At 37.3% G+C, this 20,084-nt stretch overlaps 2 protein-coding genes across 3 annotated transcripts; one reads left to right on the forward strand and one right to left on the reverse strand.

Annotated features, from left to right (window-relative positions):
* The first annotated feature begins 2,881 nt into the window (after window positions 1-2,881).
* LOC126586557 (LRR receptor-like serine/threonine-protein kinase RGI2) lies at window positions 2,882-7,044 on the forward strand. The gene is made up of 2 exons (XM_050251408.1): window positions 2,882-6,017; window positions 6,387-7,044. Exons 1-2 carry the CDS (start codon window positions 3,041-3,043, stop codon window positions 6,902-6,904), a joined length of 3,495 nt encoding a protein of 1,164 aa, XP_050107365.1. The 5' UTR covers window positions 2,882-3,040; the 3' UTR covers window positions 6,905-7,044.
* Window positions 7,045-12,061: 5,017 nt separating this feature from the next.
* Window positions 12,062-16,004, reverse strand: LOC126586558 (B3 domain-containing transcription factor ABI3-like). 2 transcript variants are annotated; one of them, XM_050251410.1, is made up of 6 exons: window positions 13,889-16,004; window positions 13,699-13,791; window positions 13,456-13,556; window positions 13,253-13,299; window positions 12,958-13,034; window positions 12,062-12,739 (listed from the first exon to the last, which is right to left on the reverse strand). In XM_050251410.1, exons 1-6 carry the CDS (start codon window positions 15,752-15,754, stop codon window positions 12,578-12,580), a joined length of 2,346 nt encoding a protein of 781 aa, XP_050107367.1. In that variant the 5' UTR covers window positions 15,755-16,004; the 3' UTR covers window positions 12,062-12,577. The 2 variants fall into 2 exon arrangements, with proteins under 2 accessions (XP_050107367.1, XP_050107366.1); XM_050251409.1 differs by having other exon boundaries at window positions 13,253-13,305.
* Between the last annotated feature and the right edge of the window lie 4,080 nt (window positions 16,005-20,084).

Raw genomic sequence — 20,084 nt, forward strand, 5'->3', positions numbered from 1 at the left:
TCCTTTTTTGGCTAGGAAACTACAATAACGAGGAAATACCAACAATATTCATTCTTCTCTAGCTGATCAATAAGTGAAATTTATGACCTCGTAGTCCGCACAGATGCCAATTTTTCATTCATCCTTCGCATTATTAGACCAGACAAAAGGATTAATTTCGAACTGGACATTGTACATCGCGAGACATGGTGTAATATTGTTAACTTTAAAAATAAATTGAGATTTCTTTATTTAATTAATGGTAATGATAGGGAGACCAAAATTTTAAATTAAATTTTGTAAACCAAATGATGTGATTATTGATAATTAGGTTATTACTTAAGTATTGATTAACGTGCTTATTTTCTATTTATGACACATCATTTAGTTTGCAAATTTAGTCTCCCTTTAATTAATTAATAGATAAATGTTAAGGAGACTCTCAAAAGTGGGACTCTTCATGGAACACAGATCATCTCTGGATCTGTGCAACTGGAGCCCAGGGATCAATGGATCCAGACCATTGAAATTTGATCCAACGGCTACAAATTAGATAAATTAATTTTTGTTATACAATATATTTCGATGTACTTTGTCTTCTTCATTTAGCTACATTAAATTCATTATAACATTTCGGTGCATACATTTAGGTACACACATTTCGGTACATACATTTCAATACAAACATTTAGGTACATTAATTCAATATAATACATTTCGATACATACATTTTGGTGCATACATTCTGGTACACATATGTAGGTACATTAATTTAATATAATGCATTTTGGTGCATATATTTCAGTAGATACATTTCGGTACTAACATTTAAATACATTAGTTTAATATAATACATTTTGATACATACATTTATGTACATTAATTGAGTCTTTCAAGTTTGAACAATGTTAAATAAAATTAATAAATTAAAAAAAAAACTTTTTTATGGTCAAAAAATAAATTAAAATTTGTATATAAATAAATTTAAATATTTAATTGGAGATATTAAATAAAATGCACATTAATTATTTTAAATTAAGGACACATCAAGGGACTATAATCAATATATAATCTAACACCAGGTTTATTTTAAATTTCAATTTTCTTGAAGGATTAAAGTTAGAAAACCCTATAAATATAGGAAATCTTTAAGGGAAGGGATCCCCATTTTTATTTTTCCATAAAAATGGGGATTAGTAACTATCCGAACCGTCTATTTTTCAAGTTGCATCTCATAGATCATCCTTACAAAATATTAGCCAAATCGGAAATGTTAAAGAGGGGAAGGGCGGAGAATTCGAAAGTTTTACAATAATTTAAAGTCTGGATGAACATCATTAAGATTAAGAATCTTCCATGAATGCATGGGTAAAAACCCAACACCATATCCACTAAGATATTGGACTATATGAATTACTAAATCCTTTCCATCTGCATGATTCGAATACTGGTCTCAAACGCCTATAGGTCATAATATTGAGGGGTTTCCTACTCAAAGTAAAATAATGACTAGTATTCCCGTTGAGGGATAAGAAGAGTGGAATTATTTTCTAAAAGCATAAACTGAATTGACAAATGTCTTCAAATCTAAGTAAATTATAAAGACGGTAATCAACTTTGTAAAAACCACATAGCCACTACATAAGGTCATCATAAACTCAACTATATCACTAGATGAAGAGTTTGTATATGATCTTGTATTAGCAATACCTTAGCTATTATAACTTGTGAGTTGTGACCCACCGAAAAATAAGGGCTTGTTTGGTATCCTATTTGAATTTTTTTTTATCATTTCTCGAAACATTTCTTGAAAACAATTTTCTTTAAGACTCAAAAACTTGATTGGTTTGTGATTTAAAAATTTTAAATATTACAACTTAAACTAGACAAAGAGATCTAAAAAGAGGGGATCACAGGAGGTGGAGAAAGATGAGAGAAGATGAAAGAAAGTAAGAGATGAATGAAGGAAAGAGAAAGAAGAGGGAGGATCGGACAAGATAGAGAGTAAGAGAGTGAAAGAAAAAACCGAGAGAATGAAGAGAGCGAAAATTGGAAGAGAGACGAAAATGGTAAAAAAAAATAAAATAAAAATAAAAAAGAGGAGAGAGAAAGAAGAAAAGAGAGAGATAGATTTGGAGTAAGACTCAGAGGGGAGAAGGGAGAGAAAAGAAATGAGTGAGTTTTTTAAAAATTCTAAAAACTCACTTTTTATATTTTTAGAGAACAAACTATATTTTTTAGTTAGTCTTGAGTTCAGTTTTTAAAAATAGTCCTACCAAACAAGTTTTTAAGGCCTAAAACTTGAAAATGTTTTTGAGTTTAAAAAGTTAGATTCAAGTAGAGTACCAAACATGCCCTAAAAGATTTGAACTAGAGATTATGGATTATTAGAGCACAGGGCAAACTTTGAGAATCAATTTAGAGATTGTACTAAATTACTAAATGATAAACCTTGCATTCAGAGATGAATTTGTCTTAAAACTTAAAAGAGTAGTACTAAGTGATGCTTATATTGTTAACAGTGCCACACGAATTACTGTGTTTATATAATAATTCTGGCCATTGCTGCCTGTTTGCTCAAAGACTATTAGTTAGCCAACAGCTACATTATTGAAAATTTTGAAACCAAATCCTTTAATTTGTAGTCAAAAAGCGAGAGAATCAAAGATGAATGTGACAATGGCCTTCATAAGAGGGCTCTTTTCTCAAAACTAAGAACAGCCCATTTCACTGAGTTTTTGAGGAAAACAATGCAACACACATGGTGTAGGTGCTCATGACTAATCTAACTATGAGGCCTATTCAATTCAATTGCACTTAAAATATGTAGCCAAGAACAGAACCCCGAGGTGAAGGTGGTGGAGCTGGTCTGCCTCAATTCTTTAATCTCTCTCTCCTTCCTTTTCTTGCTTGACTGCAAAGGATGCATGCATATATTATATAGTAATGTAGACTAATTGCACTAGGCAAACTAGTAGAGTTGAAGAAAAGAATCAAGAAAAGAGAGAGACCCAATGCAAAACCAAGAGTTGTGGTTAGGGTTTTGAGGCAAACTTTGCCAATGCCAATGCTGAGTAGCATGCACTCCTCTCTCCTCTCCTACAACCACCACCAAATGCCGAGGCAATCCTTCACCACTCGCTGCTACCACCACCACCACCACCACCACTTGCTCTTTTCTCTTCTCGTCTTCCTCTTGCTATCCACACTTTTACCACTTTCAGCTACAAACATTGAGGTTGTCACACTACATTCATGGCTTCAAACCTCTACCTTGCCCCCGCCGTCATCATCGGATTTCTCCAACTGGAACCCTAAAGACCCCAACCCTTGTAGTTGGTCATACATAACCTGTTCTCCTCAAAACTTTGTCACCGAAATCAATATCCAATCCCTTGAGCTAGCCCTTCCCTTTCCTTCCAATCTCTCCTCCCTTGCCTTCCTCCAAAAGCTCATCATTTCTGGTGCTAACCTCACCGGGACACTCTCACCCGATATCGGATACTGCAATGCACTTACTGTCATTGATGTTAGCTCAAACAGTCTTGTGGCAGAAATTCCTTCAACCATTGGAAAGCTGCAAAATCTTCAGGACTTGATTTTAAATTCTAACCAACTCACTGGGCAGATACCAAAAGAGCTTGGTGATTGCACCAGCCTGAAGAATCTCCACGTATTTGACAACTATCTCTCCGGGAGTATTCCTGCCGAGCTTGGCAAACTAGTAAACTTGGAAGTTATTCGTGCCGGTGGGAACAAAGACATTTCAGGAAAAATCCCTGATGAGCTTGGAAACTGCAAGAACTTGCTGGTGCTTGGCCTTGCTGATACTAAAGTTTCCGGCTCCTTACCTACTTCATTAGGTAAACTACGCATGCTGCAAACTCTGTCTGTTTATACCACAATGATTTCGGGTGAGATTCCGCCGGAGATTGGCAACTGTTCGGAGCTTGTGAACTTGTTTTTGTACGAGAATGATCTGTCCGGTTCACTACCATCAGAGTTAGGTAAACTTCAGAAGTTGGAGAAGATGTTACTGTGGCAAAACAATCTTGATGGTACTATTCCTGAGGAAATTGGTAACTGCAGAAGCTTGATGACCATAGATCTCTCTTTGAATTCTGTCTCTGGAAGCATACCACAATCATTCGGGAACCTCTCGAATCTTCAAGAGCTTATGCTTAGCAACAATAACATTTCTGGTTCAATCCCATCGGTTCTTTCCAATGCTACAAAACTCTTGCAGCTTCAGCTCGATACTAATCAGATTTCGGGCTTAATCCCAACTCAGTTTGGAATGTTGCCAGAGCTGACAGTGTTTTTCGCTTGGCAGAACAAACTCGAAGGCAGCATTCCATCCGAATTGGCTAGCTGTAAGAGCCTTCAGGCTCTTGATCTCTCACACAATGCTCTCACCGGTAGCTTACCTCCTGGCCTATTTCAGCTCCAAAATTTAACCAAGCTTCTATTGATTTCTAATGAACTTTCCGGTTCCATACCTTCTGATATTGGAAATTGCAGCTCTCTTATCCGTCTCCGCCTTGTAAACAACAGAATCAGTGGAGAGATCCCAAAAGAAATTGGGTTTCTCGACAACCTTAGCTTCCTTGACCTGTCCGAAAACAATCTTGTTGGTCCGCTGCCTGATGAAATTGGAAAATGCAGTTCACTGCAGCTGCTGAACTTAAGTAACAATACCCTTGGAGGTACATTGCCTAGCCTTTTCTCTTCCCTCACACGGCTTGAGGTACTGGATGTCTCTGTGAATCAAATTTCGGGTCAGATTCCCGAGAGTTATGGCAAGCTTGCTTCACTTAACCGGCTCATCCTCAGCGGGAACTCCCTCTCTGGACCGATCCCCTCTTCCCTTGGTCATTGTTCAAGCCTTCAGCTACTTGATCTTAGCAGCAACAAGCTCAGTGGCGCAATCCCCGAGGACTTGTTTGAGATTGAAGCTCTTGACATTGCTCTAAACCTGAGTTTCAATGCCTTATCCGGTGTAATCCCACCACAGATTTCTGCTCTGAACAAGCTGTCCATACTAGACCTTTCACACAACAAGCTTGAAGGTGACTTGTTGGTGTTATCCGGTCTTGCAAATCTTGTTTCCTTGAACATCTCATATAACAATTTTACCGGCTATCTCCCCGATGAAAAGCTCTTTCGACAGTTGTCACCAACGGACCTGGCAGGAAACAAAGGGTTGTGCTCTAGAGGCCATGACCAATGTTTCCTCAGCAATGGGACCACAACGAGCATGACAAATAGCGGCCGTTTCAGGAGGTCATGGAGGCTTAAGTTAGCCATTGGATTGTTGATTGCCTTTACCATTGCCTTGGCAATTTTCGGGGCTGTTGCAGTGTATCGAACGCGAAAGATGATGGGAGACGAAAACGATTCTGAGATGGGAGGGGACTCGTGGCCTTGGCAGTTTACTCCCTTCCAGAAGGTAAATTTTTCGGTGGATCAAGTACTAAAATGTCTGGTGGAAACCAATGTAATAGGAAAGGGATGTTCAGGAGTTGTTTACCGGGCGGAAATGGAGAACGAGGACATTGCAGTAAAGAAGCTCTGGCCAGCAAAGATCACTACTAAATATGACTGTCAACGTGACAGGTTTGGAATCAATGCAGGTGTTCGCGATTCCTTTTCAGCTGAAGTGAAGACCCTTGGCTCAATTCGCCACAAGAACATTGTTAGGTTCTTGGGTTGCTGTTGGAATCGAAACACGAGACTGCTAATGTATGAGTACATGTCGAATGGGAGCTTGGGCGGTTTACTTCACGAAAGAAGTGGTAACTGCTTGGAATGGGAATTGAGATATCGGATTGTGCTGGGAGCGGCACAAGGCTTGGCCTACTTGCATCACGATTGCGTTCCTCCGATTGTTCACAGGGACATCAAGGCCAATAACATCCTCATTGGTCCGGACTTTGAGCCCTGCATTGCTGATTTCGGGCTTGCCAAGCTTGTTGATGAAGGAGATTTTGCTCGATCCTCCAACACAGTTGCTGGTTCTTATGGCTACATTGCTCCTGGTTAGTACAAATCATACATTATTTCATTACAATCAGAAACCTCCTTGCATATTCTCAATTTCTACATATAAACAAAGTGATTATAAACTGCATTGACTATGTCTAGAAAATCATTAACTGTATGACAGACCAAAAACCAAGCGTCCTTGTGCCACATGAGCTAAGTTAACAATTTTCTTGACTCAGTTGACGGAATGGGGTAACGTGAAACATAAAATGAAAAACATGAGCCAAAGTCACACAGTTGCAAAAGGTTATATTTTCATCAAAGCACATGGGCATATAAACTTCAAACCATCACAAAAAATGTTCATTCATGGCAAGAAACAATATTCTTAGCTAAATGTACCCTTTTCCTGTGATTTACAGAATATGGATACATGATGAAGATAACAGAGAAAAGTGACGTATACAGCTACGGTGTAGTTGTGTTAGAAGTACTAACAGGGAAACAACCGATCGATCCAACCATACCAGACGGGTTGCACATTGTAGATTGGGTTAGGCAGAAGAGAGGGGGAGTTGAAGTCCTCGATCAAAGCCTACTTGCCCGGCCAGAGTCCGAAATTGAAGAAATGCTGCAGACTCTAGGTGTGGCATTGCTCTGCATAAACTCAAACCCAGATGACAGACCAACCATGAAAGACGTAGCGGCAATGCTCAAAGAAATAAGGCAGGAGAGGGAGGAATGCATGAAAGCTAACATGCTTCGAAACGGATCTTCTGAAAATGGTGGACAAGAAAATAACATAACCTGCAGTGGAGGAAGCTCATCGGCTATGGCTGTGCAGCAACATTCGTACCCTTCGAGTACCAGCACAAGTTTCTCAGCATCCTCATTGCTATACACTTCTCCTCCTCCTAATGTCCGAAAAAGTTCCAAATAATTAATCATCAAATAAGAAGTTGTTTCAGACTTCAGCTAGGAAATTTGTTTTCTGCTTAAGTTTTGTTACAAAGCTCAGGTTTTCTCGTGTAAAAGGACCAAATTTTTTAATAACCAGAAGTAGCAAAAATTTACTTTTTAGTTTTTTTTTATAGTGATATCCTTAAAGTTGGTTGCATAATTTCAAGTGGCATGGAACCATTTAGAAAGTGAAAAGTGAAAGCAACCTTTCACCAAAGGTTATTATATACTCAACTAATTGCATGTTTGATTGCCTAAAATGAGTGTTAGAAATTTCTACTCATTCCGAATTCTGACTGTCTATGTGTTTATTAACACATAATACATTTTCATTAGGTTATTTAGCAAAAAATTAATACAAATTTTACTAATTAGTCACATATCAATAACCAATATTTAGGTTATTTAGCCAAAAATCAATAAAAACTTTACTAATTAGGTTATATAAATGACCAATTTTTATTTTGAACTTAATCAGTTAGGAATTGTATTACTTAGACACATGTCAATGAAAAATGCCATATGAACTTTAGGTCCGTACAAATAGTTAGAGAATGACTTATATACCCTTCTCTTTTTGTCTTTTTTATTTTTATTTTTATCATGTACCCGTCTCTCTCTCTTCCTTTCTTCACTTTTTTCCCTTCCCTTATTTCCTCCTGCAAGAACTTGACATCCATTAATGGCCACCTAACAAACAATTTAACAAAGAAAATTATTCTTTTTGACATTAGTTAAAAGACGGTGGGGGTTATAGACGACGAAGTTAGATCCGTCGTCGTCCCAAGAGATGATGTCGTCGATTGAGGGATCGTTAACGAGCTGACACGGAATAATTATAACTGGGAAGGTATAAAACCTCCATAGCGAGAGATTCTTTTTTATAGTCCCAAAGATTTCTCATGCTCTAAAATGAGCTATATTGGTATATTCACCACTTTTGCAGCCCCATATACATCCGCTCTTTTAGATGCTCTTATAGCGAGTCAATATGGAATCAAGTTCAGATTGAAAAACTTTCGGTGTCTAGAAGAAACTCCATCCCTAAACTTATATAGGAACTTTTGGTGTGTAGAAGAAACTCCATCCTTATAGACTATGTTTGATGAATTCATTTGAACAATTTCTTTGATCTTTTCCTAGCGCTTTGGAAATAATATCACTTTTTGGGATATGATGGACATTTCAATATCAATTAGAGTAGTTTGATCATTAAAAAAATTAATTTATTTATGTTGGTTTCTCATGGTGAAAGAAATGATTCTCACCCTCTCTTTCTCTCTGCAACCAAACCCTAAAACAAGAAAACATCCAGGTTTGAAAAGATCGAAAAAATCTCTCCTTGTGAGTTCTCTCATTCTAAGAGCTTTTCTCACTGGTGTGTGAGTGTCCTCCGTGTTGTTCTTATCGCAGCCGCTTACGCTAGCTATGGCTAGGGTTGGTGGCAGTCCTTCTCTTCTCCCTTCTCTTTTTTTCCCTTTCTTTCCTTCTCCTTCTCCTTCATCTTCCGTTTTCCCCTGCCCAGTGGCTTGTTTGCCACTTAACCCCCTGTGCATCTGCTTTCTTTAACTTCAGTCCCTTTTCCAACTTTTCCTGTTTCTTCCTTCCTTCCACTTTTCCCCTTTGTTTCCTTTCGTCTTCCTTCAACCGTTTCCGCCTTATCCACATTTTCCCCTTCTTTCCACCTTTTCCCCTTACTTCTTTCCATCTTTTCCCCCTCTTTCCCCCAACGTTCCCCAATCCGAATCAGCTTCATCCTTCTTTGACTCCATAATCTAGATCAACTCCCACTTTTTTTCAACGCAATTTATTGCGCTTCTCCTGGAAGGTGAGTAGAGCTTTAGCTTGGGCGTTCACACCACCTCCTTACTTTGGTTTCCCTTTGTTGGCACTGTTGTTAGTGGATTTTTTTCTGCTGGCCTTCCTTTGATTTGTGGCAGCTACTGCTGTGGTGCTCTGTGGAGGAGTTTGGGCCTCTGTTTTGGGGTCCTGTTGTGGCTCATTCTTCATCCAGCTTTGGAGCTCTAGTTATTTTGAATTCAAGTGGGTGCAGGGGATGTTCGTTCGACAAGCAGGTTGGTGGCGGAGGTAGGATGCTACTAGGGTTTGCTTTGGTGTTTTTTTTGTTTAGGGCTCAAAACTATGTTTTAGATTGTTGGGTTACTATAGAGGTCCATCTTTTTGTTTGTGTGTTTATTGTATTTGGACCTTTTCTTATGTAATATGTTGTGTTATAAATAAAGCAAACATTTAACCCAAAGAAAAAAGGGTTTTTATCACAAATGGTCCCTTAAATTGACCCTCACCATCAAGATAATCCTTGAAATTGAAAATCAATCAATGTAGTCCTTAAAAATAGGTGTCGCAAATCAATGTGGTCATTCCATCACAATTCTGTTAAAAATTATGTTAACTGCTGATGTGGCACATAAATGGGTCCATAAGTCATTTTTTCTCACAAATTGTCCTTGAAATTGACTCACGACATCAAAATGGTCACTGAAATTGACCCGCGACATCAAAATGGTCCCTGAAATTGAAAATTGATCAATGTAGTCCCGCAAGTCAGTGTCTCAAATCAATGTAGTCCTTCCGTCACAATTCTGTAAAAAAATTCTGTTATATACTGATGTGACACATAATGGGTCACACAAGTATAATTAAATTAAAAAAAAAATTACAAATAGGCTTAATAATTTAATAGTTAATAAAAAAATTGTCAACCCAAAAACCCAGTCCTGCAATCACCTAGATCCCATCCCACATTTATTTACCTCATTCGCTTTCTATTCTCTAAAAAGAATCTCAATACACCCATCTTTACGCACTTCAATAGCCTTCACCATTCAACTTGAATCAAGATTACATTTGGTGATGGCTTAGCCCATTGGCAATGATTACTGGGACATCATCATTAACATTTAGGCAATCAATATCCTCACAACCTTAATCTTGGAGAGCTTGTTCATCGCTTCCCTGGTGGTATGGTGATGCAAAGAACGACGAGGTCTGCCTTGAGATAATGAGGTTATAACCGAGGTGTGTCTATTGTTGGTTGAAAACTATTTCCACACCCCTTTTTAGGCCTTGGTTAAGCCTTGTGATTTTGAGGGATCTCTCTTCGGAGAAGGCCCTACTATAAGAAAAAAAATTTTCCATTGTGCAAAAAGGTATTTAGACAACTTTTTTTTAATTAATTATTACCACATCAGCACATAACAATTTTTTTTTTTACAAAATTGTGGTGGAAGAATCATATTGATTTGCGACACCTATTTTCAAGGATTACATTGATTGATTTTCAATTTCAGGGACCATATTGATGGTGTGGGTCAATTTTAGAGACCATTTGTAATAAAAACCCGTAAATCTTGTGGAGCTCATTTATGTGCCACATCAACACTTAACAGTATTGTGACGGAAAGACCACATAGATTTGAGACACCTATTTTCAAGGACTACGTTTATTGATTGATTTTTTATTCAAGGGACCATCTTGATAGTGATGATCAATATCAAGAATCATTTGTGATAAAAACCCAAAAAGAAATTATTCTCCACCATGAAGGGCTTCGTTTTTTTCCTTTTTAGCATGGCCCTAAAAATCATTTCCAAATCCCAAGCATGGCCTCTCACCGAATAAGGAAAATGTAGCAATAATTTTCCATAGCAAACATGGCCTTATCAAGCATGAGAAATGCAATCAGTTTCCCATTTTCAAACTAAAACAATTTTAATTATTTTATTGTTTTATTGTTTTAAATACAAACATGATAGACCATAAAGGTAGGATGTGCGCACTCTCATAAGAGGAACACAAGTATTATTTCTTATTTTGGCTGTTACCAACACCACTCGCCAAATATATGAGATTATAACCAACACTCGCCAATTGAATAAGAAGTGGAGAAATTAGGTTCTCATCCCTATTTTTTATACTTCATTGATTAACACCTTATTCTTTTTCAAATTTTGATCAAGGTCCTTGAGTTTTAATAAATGTCATTTATTTAGTGTTAGAAATGTTACATTTTGTATATTTATATTTATTGCTAAAATTTTTATCATATATTTTTATTTGTAGTTTGTACCCATTTTTAATTTGCAACCCTTTTTTTAAATTGTACCAATTTTCTTTTAAATTTTAATTTGTACCCATATATTAATTTCTTTTTTTCCCTTATTTTTAAAATTTTTATTTGTACTCATAAATTTTTTAACTTTTTATTTGGTACTCATAATTTATTTACAATGTACCCATTTTTCGTTACAAATGTACGACTTTACTATATGCAAAATGTATCTTTTTTTTTAAGTACCATTTTTATGTAAAATGTATCCATTTTTTAATGTAAAATCTATTTATTTTTTTAATCTAGAATGTACCATTATTTTATATATATATAAAATGTACCTATTTTGTGTAAAATGTAGCCTATATAAATGTACTCATATTTTATAAAAATATAATAAAAGCCCATTTTTTTATAACCTAGAATGCACCCATAAGCATTTTTGTTTTTTTTTGAAAACCCATAAGCAATTTTGAATAATTGAATTAGTAGTGTAAATGAAAGCAAAAAAAAAAAAAAAAAAAGGGTTGACTTATATTGATATTATTACATCTCTTTTATTATTATGTCATTTATGTGGTAAGGGAAGGACTTCAATAAAAAACTTAAAATGCATAAGGTTTGAGTCTATATCAATTAGTGACCAAGGAATTATCCATTTTTTTAACATATACCTTAATCATAACTTAAGTGAGGAAAAAAGTAGGCACTCCATGAAAGAACTCAAGAAACTCTCCATGAAATTTATGTCGCCTCTTCTAAAAGTTTTCTTGTATGATAAAATCCAATTTCCTATGAATAATCAAAATGATGACCATATATTTCTTGTTCTGAAAGAACAATTACCTTTTACATAACAGGATCCATGGATCTAGTATAACGAGATGATATTCATTAAAATACATAAAATGACAGATCACTGATAACCACCAATGAAGATTGTACATTTATACTGCAAATCAGTTTATATATTCAATATGATCAAATAGCAGACCACTTATAACAACATGCAGCAAACAGCAATGCAAACATGTTTTTTATAGTACATAACAAATGAGCGAGCATTATATCCTTCTCATATATATACATCATTTACGAGCTTTACTTCTACAAAATACATATCAATAATTAACAAGCACAACATACACTAAACTTAATTGGGTGCGTCACCCGAAACACATAATATCACATAATATTAACTACCATAATTACCCAAACCAGTATTTGGAAAATGCCTATACGTTTTAACTGATCATACCATTTTACCCAAAAACCAAAAGTGCTGCGATTCCAACTGAATGAAATCAACCTGCGTAAAAAGCTTCACTATTTTCAAACGCATTATGAACTCATCCATGAAGTAGTAGCTTTAACTTTGACCGGTGAGAAAAATTGACCAATTAAAGATAAGGAGGCTTAGCTAGCTATGATTTGCTGAGAGTTGTCGATCAACTGAGGTTCAACAAACCCTAGGCTATCTTCACCATCCATTTCGATTCGATTCATGCATTGAAGAGAGAAGAAAAAACGGAAGAGGTGGCTATGTTGCAGCTGGTCTTCTCTTTCATTTCCTCCGTCTCTTACTTTACTGTTATTTTCTTGTGTGCGGTTGTGGCTGAAGAAGGTGACGATCCATTGTTGACAGCTGGAGTGCTTGCATGCTGGTTCCTTTGTGTCTTTCCCGGCCTTTTGTTGCCCTCTGATTTTGGCCCCTCTTGCCGTACCTTCACTCCTCGTATCATCTACACGTATACATTAATAAAAACGTAATTATCAACGAAGTGTTTTCTTTTATTTATTTATTTATTTAGGGTGAAGGGTATTACACTAGCCAACTTGGTTAAACTCGGGATATACTAACTAAAAACAACATTTGAAGAATTACTAAGTGTCTAATTAGATCAATATTAGTGTAATTGATAACTAATTAAGAAGAGGATGTGAGTTCTTTGATGCTTACATATTTGTTGCATTTCACATCGGAATAGATGACTATGAAGTCTCCTTCTTGGAGTCCATTGGCTCTCACAAAATCTCCTTCAACAACATAAATCAGTGGAGATTTAAGGAAAATTCTTTCATGCAGTAAATGCTATGAGCATTGGATAACCCAGATTGGTTTGAATTATTGCTTTTAATAGGTTTCATCCAATGCTCATAGCATTTGATGCTACATAGCACCGAAGTGGAACCTGATTTAAAAAGACAATGAAAATATGCTTGATGCTTAATAAATATAAGCAATCACTGCACACCTGTGTTTTCAAGGAGATACATCCTGCTTTTGTTGTTGGGCCAGTACCTGAAACTCCACATACAAAGAAGAAAGGGGGACAACAAGATTACTTATAATTTCTGAATGTATTAAAACCAATGATCACGAACGAAATTAAAATTAATAAACCAAATATTTGTAATTGCAAAAAGGACATTAAGAGAACCAACTTTTGTAGAATACCTATAGCGCATGTTCCACACACGAGAAGTCCCAATGTCTTCCATTGCAATGGAAATTCCGTCTCTTGCATCCAATTCAGGAAGATGAGTTTCTGCTTCTTTCTGTACACCAAAAACAACACAAACAATTCCCAATCAATGCAATTTGTTTCCCATACAATCAATAAGGTTAATATTTTCAACCAATTTCAATTAATAAATGGAAAAATAAGTTCAATTATAATTGAGGAAATTAATAACTTACTTTTGGCAACACAATCCTTCCAAGACTACCCACATCACTCTGCTTCAATACCTTCTGAAGGAGAAACTTAAGATTCTTCTCAGATTTCCATCCCTGGAAAAAGGTACACAATTTCATGTAAATATTGCTTAATCAATTATGTTGTTTATATGATCCCAATCAATTAGAAATGTAGCAAAACTGCACCAACCTGGCGCCTCTCCTGTCTTTCTTGCCTTTCCTGCGCAGCACTACGGCCCTGATTGTAATTCTGTGCTTGATTACTAGCCGGCCTATCCATTTGCTGCACTGGAGGAAGTGGTGCGGCTTCCGGCATAATGCTAGGCATCATGGCCACGGCAGAAGAGGACAGGGCTGCTGTGGCGGTGGGCCAGTAAAACCAGTTGCCCGGATTTGGCTGCAGCGGCACAGCACCAGTGCAATTAAGATCAGTAGTGTTCCCAACAAACCTTGTCTGCTGAAGATAGTTATGATCTGGCATTTCATTATTAAGTTGCTGAGAATTCTGTTGATGACCGTGGTGCCTATGGTGAGACACAAGCCTTCGCTGCCTCGCCATCCGCTTCTTCCTTGCTTCTTTGGTAGCTGAAGGCCCTAACCTCATCAATTGACGCTCACCATTCCCCGGGAAATATTGATAAGGCTGGTACTGACTGCTGTACCCGGCAAAAGCCTGGGGATGGTGTTGGGGAGGGGCTAGGTGAATGTTATTATCCGGGAAGGACCCGTAAGGGGCCGTTCCCACCATACCAAACGGAGACGACTGCCATGATGGCTGACCGGAGTCAATCATGTGATGATGATACTCCGGAGATGGTTGGTATGAGCTTGGCCCATTCCCAAAAGGGTCAGCCGTCATATACCCCATCATGGAAGGATAAGCCGCCGGCGGAGGAGAAGCTGGAGGCGGAATGGGGACAAGTAGTCCCCCCGCCGCCGGATCATAGGCGGCTGCATGTGGTGGAGGCGCCATACATGGTCTCTGAGTGAAATTACAAGAAGGGTTTGATTCAAGTACTCTAGGGATAGAGTTAGGGTTAGGGTTTTGATAAGGGTCTTGGTATTGTTGTTGGGCTATTAGGTTGGAGTCTTTGGTGGTGATGCTATTGCTGCGCCTCTTTTGTAGATGGTTGGTCTGAACCCACTCAAGGACAAGTTTAAGCAACTGCTTCATGGCCTCTTTTCCTCCGCCCAAGCGCCTGGCGGCGCACTCGATCGTCGACTTCTTGATCTTCACACTTCTCAAGTCTTCGGCGGAGACCGTCTCTCTGTTGGACCTCAGCCACTCCAAGAACACCATGGCCATGTCATCCGGATCCTTTTTATCATTACTCTGATCCTTATTAGTATTCTCCTCATCCTGTCCAACTACTTGTTTTTGTTGTTGGGGATTAGACTGAATAGTAGTAGCAATTTCATGATGGTCTTGTAATTGGTGGGCCATGGCTAAATGCTGATTATCTTGATCTTGTTGAAACTGCTCCATGAAAAGGCTATCACTTTGGAAAATGGAAGAAGGGTCAAAACACTCGTTGGATTCAAACAGATCCATGTAACCAAAAGTCCCCATCTCATCCATGCAATCTATTCCGCCACTGAGATCCAACGGCTGAGAGATCTCCATCGAGACGGTGGAGGACAATGCATGCGCATCAACCGTCTGATCATCAATCTGCGAGTACTGGTGGTGGTAACTGTTGTGCTGCTGCTGCTTTCTCTCCCCATCTTCGGGCTCCGCGTCCGACTTGAGAACGGCCCAAGAGGCCGCGGAGGAGGACGAGGAAACCGAGGGCGAGGATGAGGAGCACGTGACTGTCTTGACCGGCGCAGGAGTGGAGGATGAAGAGGAGGAGGAGGACATGCATGGGAAGTCAGGGAGAGGAGGGAACTTGTCGTTGTAGAAGATGGAAGGGTCATTCACATCGAGAGTGGTTTCTTGGTCATCGTCAAGCCACATCTTTCTGGGGTCCACTCCAAGAGTATCCAGATCTCCTGCATGCAGATCTTGATGTTGGTGATGAACCGGAACTTGAACTTGAACTTGCTCGCCCTTCATTTCTCTTGAAACTTTTGATCCTCAATGAACAAAATCAACACTTTTTGGGGTTTATATTGGGTATTTTTTTCCTTTCTGTTGGTATCAGATATTTTGGTGAAAGGGAGAGTGGATTAATTTTTCTTCTTCTTCTGTGTACGGATAAGTGCAAGTGGGGAGGAAGAAAGACCGTATTGGATTAAGGAAGCAAGAGAGTGAAAGGGCCCGCTTTTGGTATCAAACCCGTACACAGAAGCAACATAAAGCATCTGGTCTATCAAGAACAACAAAGACATCTAAACCACACAAAATAATATTATTTAAAATAATATAAACCTATTTTAGTCGCAGAAAGCGACGTCACCACTCTCTAATCCGTGAATCTATTCATATTTAATCCCGTCATTATCGCAAAACTCACCAAACACTAATTCTGTGCAGATTAACAGAAAAGCAACTTCAATAAACCCTAGTTCTTCACAGGCACGGCTGGAACCCGACGGAGCCGCGGTGGACAGAGAGTAGAATAGTGGAGGTGAGAAGTGATCGATCTTCTTCAGGTGTGTAGAGAGAAAGGGCGCATGGTTAAACGGAGGGGGAACAGGAAAAGCTCTCAACAACCCCCATGTGTGTTCTGGTATGTTCTGGGGAGTTTCAATGTATTTGCACCGCCAACTTTTCTGATAATTTTTGTTTTTTGTTCTTGTTTTTTGTTTTGTTTTGCGGAGATAACGTTGAATTGGTTTTTTCCCTGGGTTCTGATCTGAATTTCATCCCACTATCCATTCACATACATATATGACGCATTAAGTAAGAGAGAGAGAGAGAGAGAGAAGAATAGGCAGTTTTAAAGAGAGAGAGAGAGAGAGAGAGAGAGAGAGAGAGAGAGAGAGAGAGAGAGAGAGAGAGAAAAGAATAGGCAGTTTTAGAGAGAGAGTAGTAAAGAGACGAAGGATTAAAGAAACAAGAAAACAAAACCTCGTGCCTCTACTTTCTCAGCCTTGACTCCGGATATTGTGACACCCGCCTTACGTTCCCACCTGAATGGTGCCACCGTGCGGTGCCTCAGCCTTTTACCATTAGAGAAAGAGAAATGCTAATTAAAGAGGTTTCTTAAATTGACATTGACATTCTTTATAGACTCTTCACTACCAACATGAAGTGACAGAGAGTTTATAGAGAGTTTCACTTTTGAAGAGTCACTTTAGTATTTCTCTTACCATTATTATTAGAGAACATTTTTACTCATCCCTATAATTATGGTATACACTCATCACACACCTAATCATCTGCTCACCCTCATCATCATTAACCCATGCCATCTTACATTAACCATTGGTACTAAGAGTTAGAAGAATGTTAGTAATCTTTGCACTAATTTTTAAAATTTTTTTACTCGGACAAATGTCATGTATTATTTTTTACTCAAAAATAAAGACATATTAAGTCAGAATTATATTTTTTATTTTCCATTTCTAATTTTAACCAACATTAAAAAGTTTGTTTTTTGGTGCAAAAAGGTGACACGTGATATTTGTTAAAATGAAAATATCTAAACACAAATGTTAATGCAAAAATTGTTAACATTCTCTAAAGAACTATTTCCATTTCTTTTCATTTTTTTTAAACGATAAATTTATTAGATTAGAAGTTAGATTAAGAGGTTAATGGATGGGGTTTGAAAATCCACGCCTTGTGCAAGGCCATTTCTTTTCAGTTCAAAGGGGTTAATTTCTCTTACATATTTATGCCATGGTTATACCAATAAATGAACAAAAATAAAGCATGCAAACAAACCCTAATTACGAACGGGATCGCATGATGCATGTAAATGCATTCAATTTGCGAAAATGCCACCGTTAAACGAGCAAAAACAGTGTAAACCGACCAAATTTACGAAATAAATGTTGGATGCAAAGGTTATTATCTTTGATTTTTTTTTCTTTCTCCAGAATTTGTAGAGAGAGAGAGAGAGAGAGAGAGAATGGACCGACTAGGTTTTTGTAATTTCTATTGGCTAGATTGTAATTAACTCAACTACAAAAAGTCCAAAATATTTTCTAAAAACAAAAGAAAATAAAATATGAAGATTCCATAATTGACCTAACAAGCCTTTGTCTGGATTCGTGGGTGAAGCGGCGGGAATCACCATTTGCTGCTACGCGTCCATGCACTTCTGACGTAACCCTCTCTCTCTCTCTTCTTGCATCTGCGTGCTCAGGAAATTTTTAATTGTGATCGGAAAACGAATAGTAAACGTATTTTTATGTAATGGATGAAAAATTTTATATTTTAAGTTATCAACATTTTAATACATATATTTCATTATATATCATCTTGTGTGTCAATTACATTAAAAAATATTTCACCGCGCTCGTCCGTTTCAACTCACTCTGTCTTTTCCCGATGGTGACGCCACTCTACAAGCGACAGTTAGATTCACACGTACACAGCTATTCCTGACGGCCGAATCATTTCCTGCCACGTATCTCCAATAAATCGTCGTGGTGCGGGACCCTTTTCAGTTTCGTAGCTGGCTACTTGTTATTGGCCGTTGGGATGTGTAAGGTGATGCCATTCGTCACCGCTTCTATTAGGCTTTCTTGTTTCCGTACATCACAGTCACTTCGGATTTGTTCTATGCGACTTAGGGTTTGTGGAGTCTCACGTGGATCTGGGTGATGTAACCCAATAACGAACAGCCACCTCGGATTAATTGAAATTTGTCTCTCTTGATTTTTCCTAAATATACACGGAGAAAGAATTTGTGTGGATGAAGCTCGTCCCCTTGACTTAATTCTTATGTTTTATAGCTGGTTACTTTTGAGTTTTGGATTCACTAAACTCATATTTTTAATGATCATAAAGCAAAGAATATATTTTTGTCCACCAAACCCTATCGTATTTGTTACTAATACATGAGAAATAACTAACGCTACTATTTACGGTCTATTAATATTTATTTTTACTTATATTAGGAGATTTTAGATTCAATTTTTGCGCATGATGGACATTTTAAAATACACTACCTAGATGATAAATGGTAGTCATATTACATTGATTATAATATCACTTTTCACTAAATTTACTATAATCTAATCAAACATTAATTTTGGGAAATTTAAACTCTTCATCTTTCACTTTAATAGTGATTCCAAATGACTAACATGCCTAAAGGCCTTACCATGTTCTTGGCATGGTGAGCATGTACTTTAAATCACACTATTTTTATATGACTATTGTTAATCATGTCGTAACTTGGCTACGCATTGATTATAATCAAAGATTGTCGCATTGGTCTTTCACTTTTATTTAATGACGATACCAAAACCTAATGATCCATAAATTTTGTTAAAATTTGAATTGGATTTCATCTTCTACTTTTCTAGTGATAACAAATGACTACCGATGGTCTTTCACATTTCCGTGTTCTTGGCTTGGACACAGTGGGCATTTTAAAATCACACTGCTCAACTCAAATGACAAACGATAGTTATGTCATAACTTAACCATGCCACTAATAAAGCTTGTGATGTCATTAATTATTTCACTTTTCACTTAATGAGGATACCATAAAGTAGTAACACATTGGGTTTGTTGAAATTTAAATTGAATTTCATCTTTTACTTTGATAACAAATGACAAACATACATGACACACCTTATTATATTCCTTTTTAAATCGCACTGCCTATATGACAAATAGTAGTCATGCCGTAAACTTAACCATGCATGCATTGACTATAATCAAGGCTTATGGTCTCAATTTTTCACTTTCAACTTAACTAGGTTAACATAATGACATGTTGATTTTGTTGAAAATTAAGCTGGGTTTCATCTCTTACTTGTTTAGTGATAGCAAATGACTAACATGCCGAAATGATTTTCCTTGTGCATTGTTCTTGACTTACATGCCTAAAAGACCTTACCGTGTTCTTGGCATGGTGAACATTTTAAATCGCCCTGCCAATATGATAAATGGTAGTCATGCCATAACTTGACCAGGCATTGATTATAATCAAAGATTGTGCATTGTTCTTTCACCTTTTCACTTAATGAGGATACCATAATAAAGTAGTACAATATTGGGTTTGTTGAAATTTAAACTGTATTTCATCTTTTACTTTGATAACAAATGACTGTAAACGTAAGTTAATATTAGAATGGGTATGCAAATATATTGTGAATATTAGGAGTCCTTTATTAGGAAGGATATATGTTTGTGTCCTTTATTGATTATTGTTTCCTTATGGAACAAGAATTGTATTTTGTATATATTTTAGTTATGTAATACAATGAGAATTAAGCCGTAAAATTCTATTTGGCATCCGAGCCTAGGTTTACCGTAACCC

The sequence above is a fragment of the Malus sylvestris genome, chromosome 10 (assembly GCF_916048215.2).
Source record: "Malus sylvestris chromosome 10, drMalSylv7.2, whole genome shotgun sequence".
NCBI lineage: Eukaryota > Viridiplantae > Streptophyta > Magnoliopsida > Rosales > Rosaceae > Malus > Malus sylvestris.

Bases quoted from the DNA above. Each gene is read 5' to 3' on its own strand.
- LOC126586557 (XM_050251408.1), top strand. From the start codon at position 3,041: ATGCCAATGCTGAGTAGCATGCACTCCTCTCTCCTCTCCTACAACCAC. The intron at 6,018-6,386 runs GTTAGTACAAAT...TGTGATTTACAG, and splicing joins TTATGGCTACATTGCTCCTG to AATATGGATACATGATGAAG.
- LOC126586558 (XM_050251409.1), bottom strand. From the start codon at position 15,754: ATGAAGGGCGAGCAAGTTCAAGTTCAAGTTCCGGTTCATCACCAACAT. The intron at 13,792-13,888 runs GTTGGTGCAGTT...ACCTTTTTCCAG, and splicing joins AAAGACAGGAGAGGCGCCAG to GGATGGAAATCTGAGAAGAA. The intron at 13,557-13,698 runs GTAAGTTATTAA...TTTGGTGTACAG, and splicing joins GAAGGATTGTGTTGCCAAAA to AAAGAAGCAGAAACTCATCT.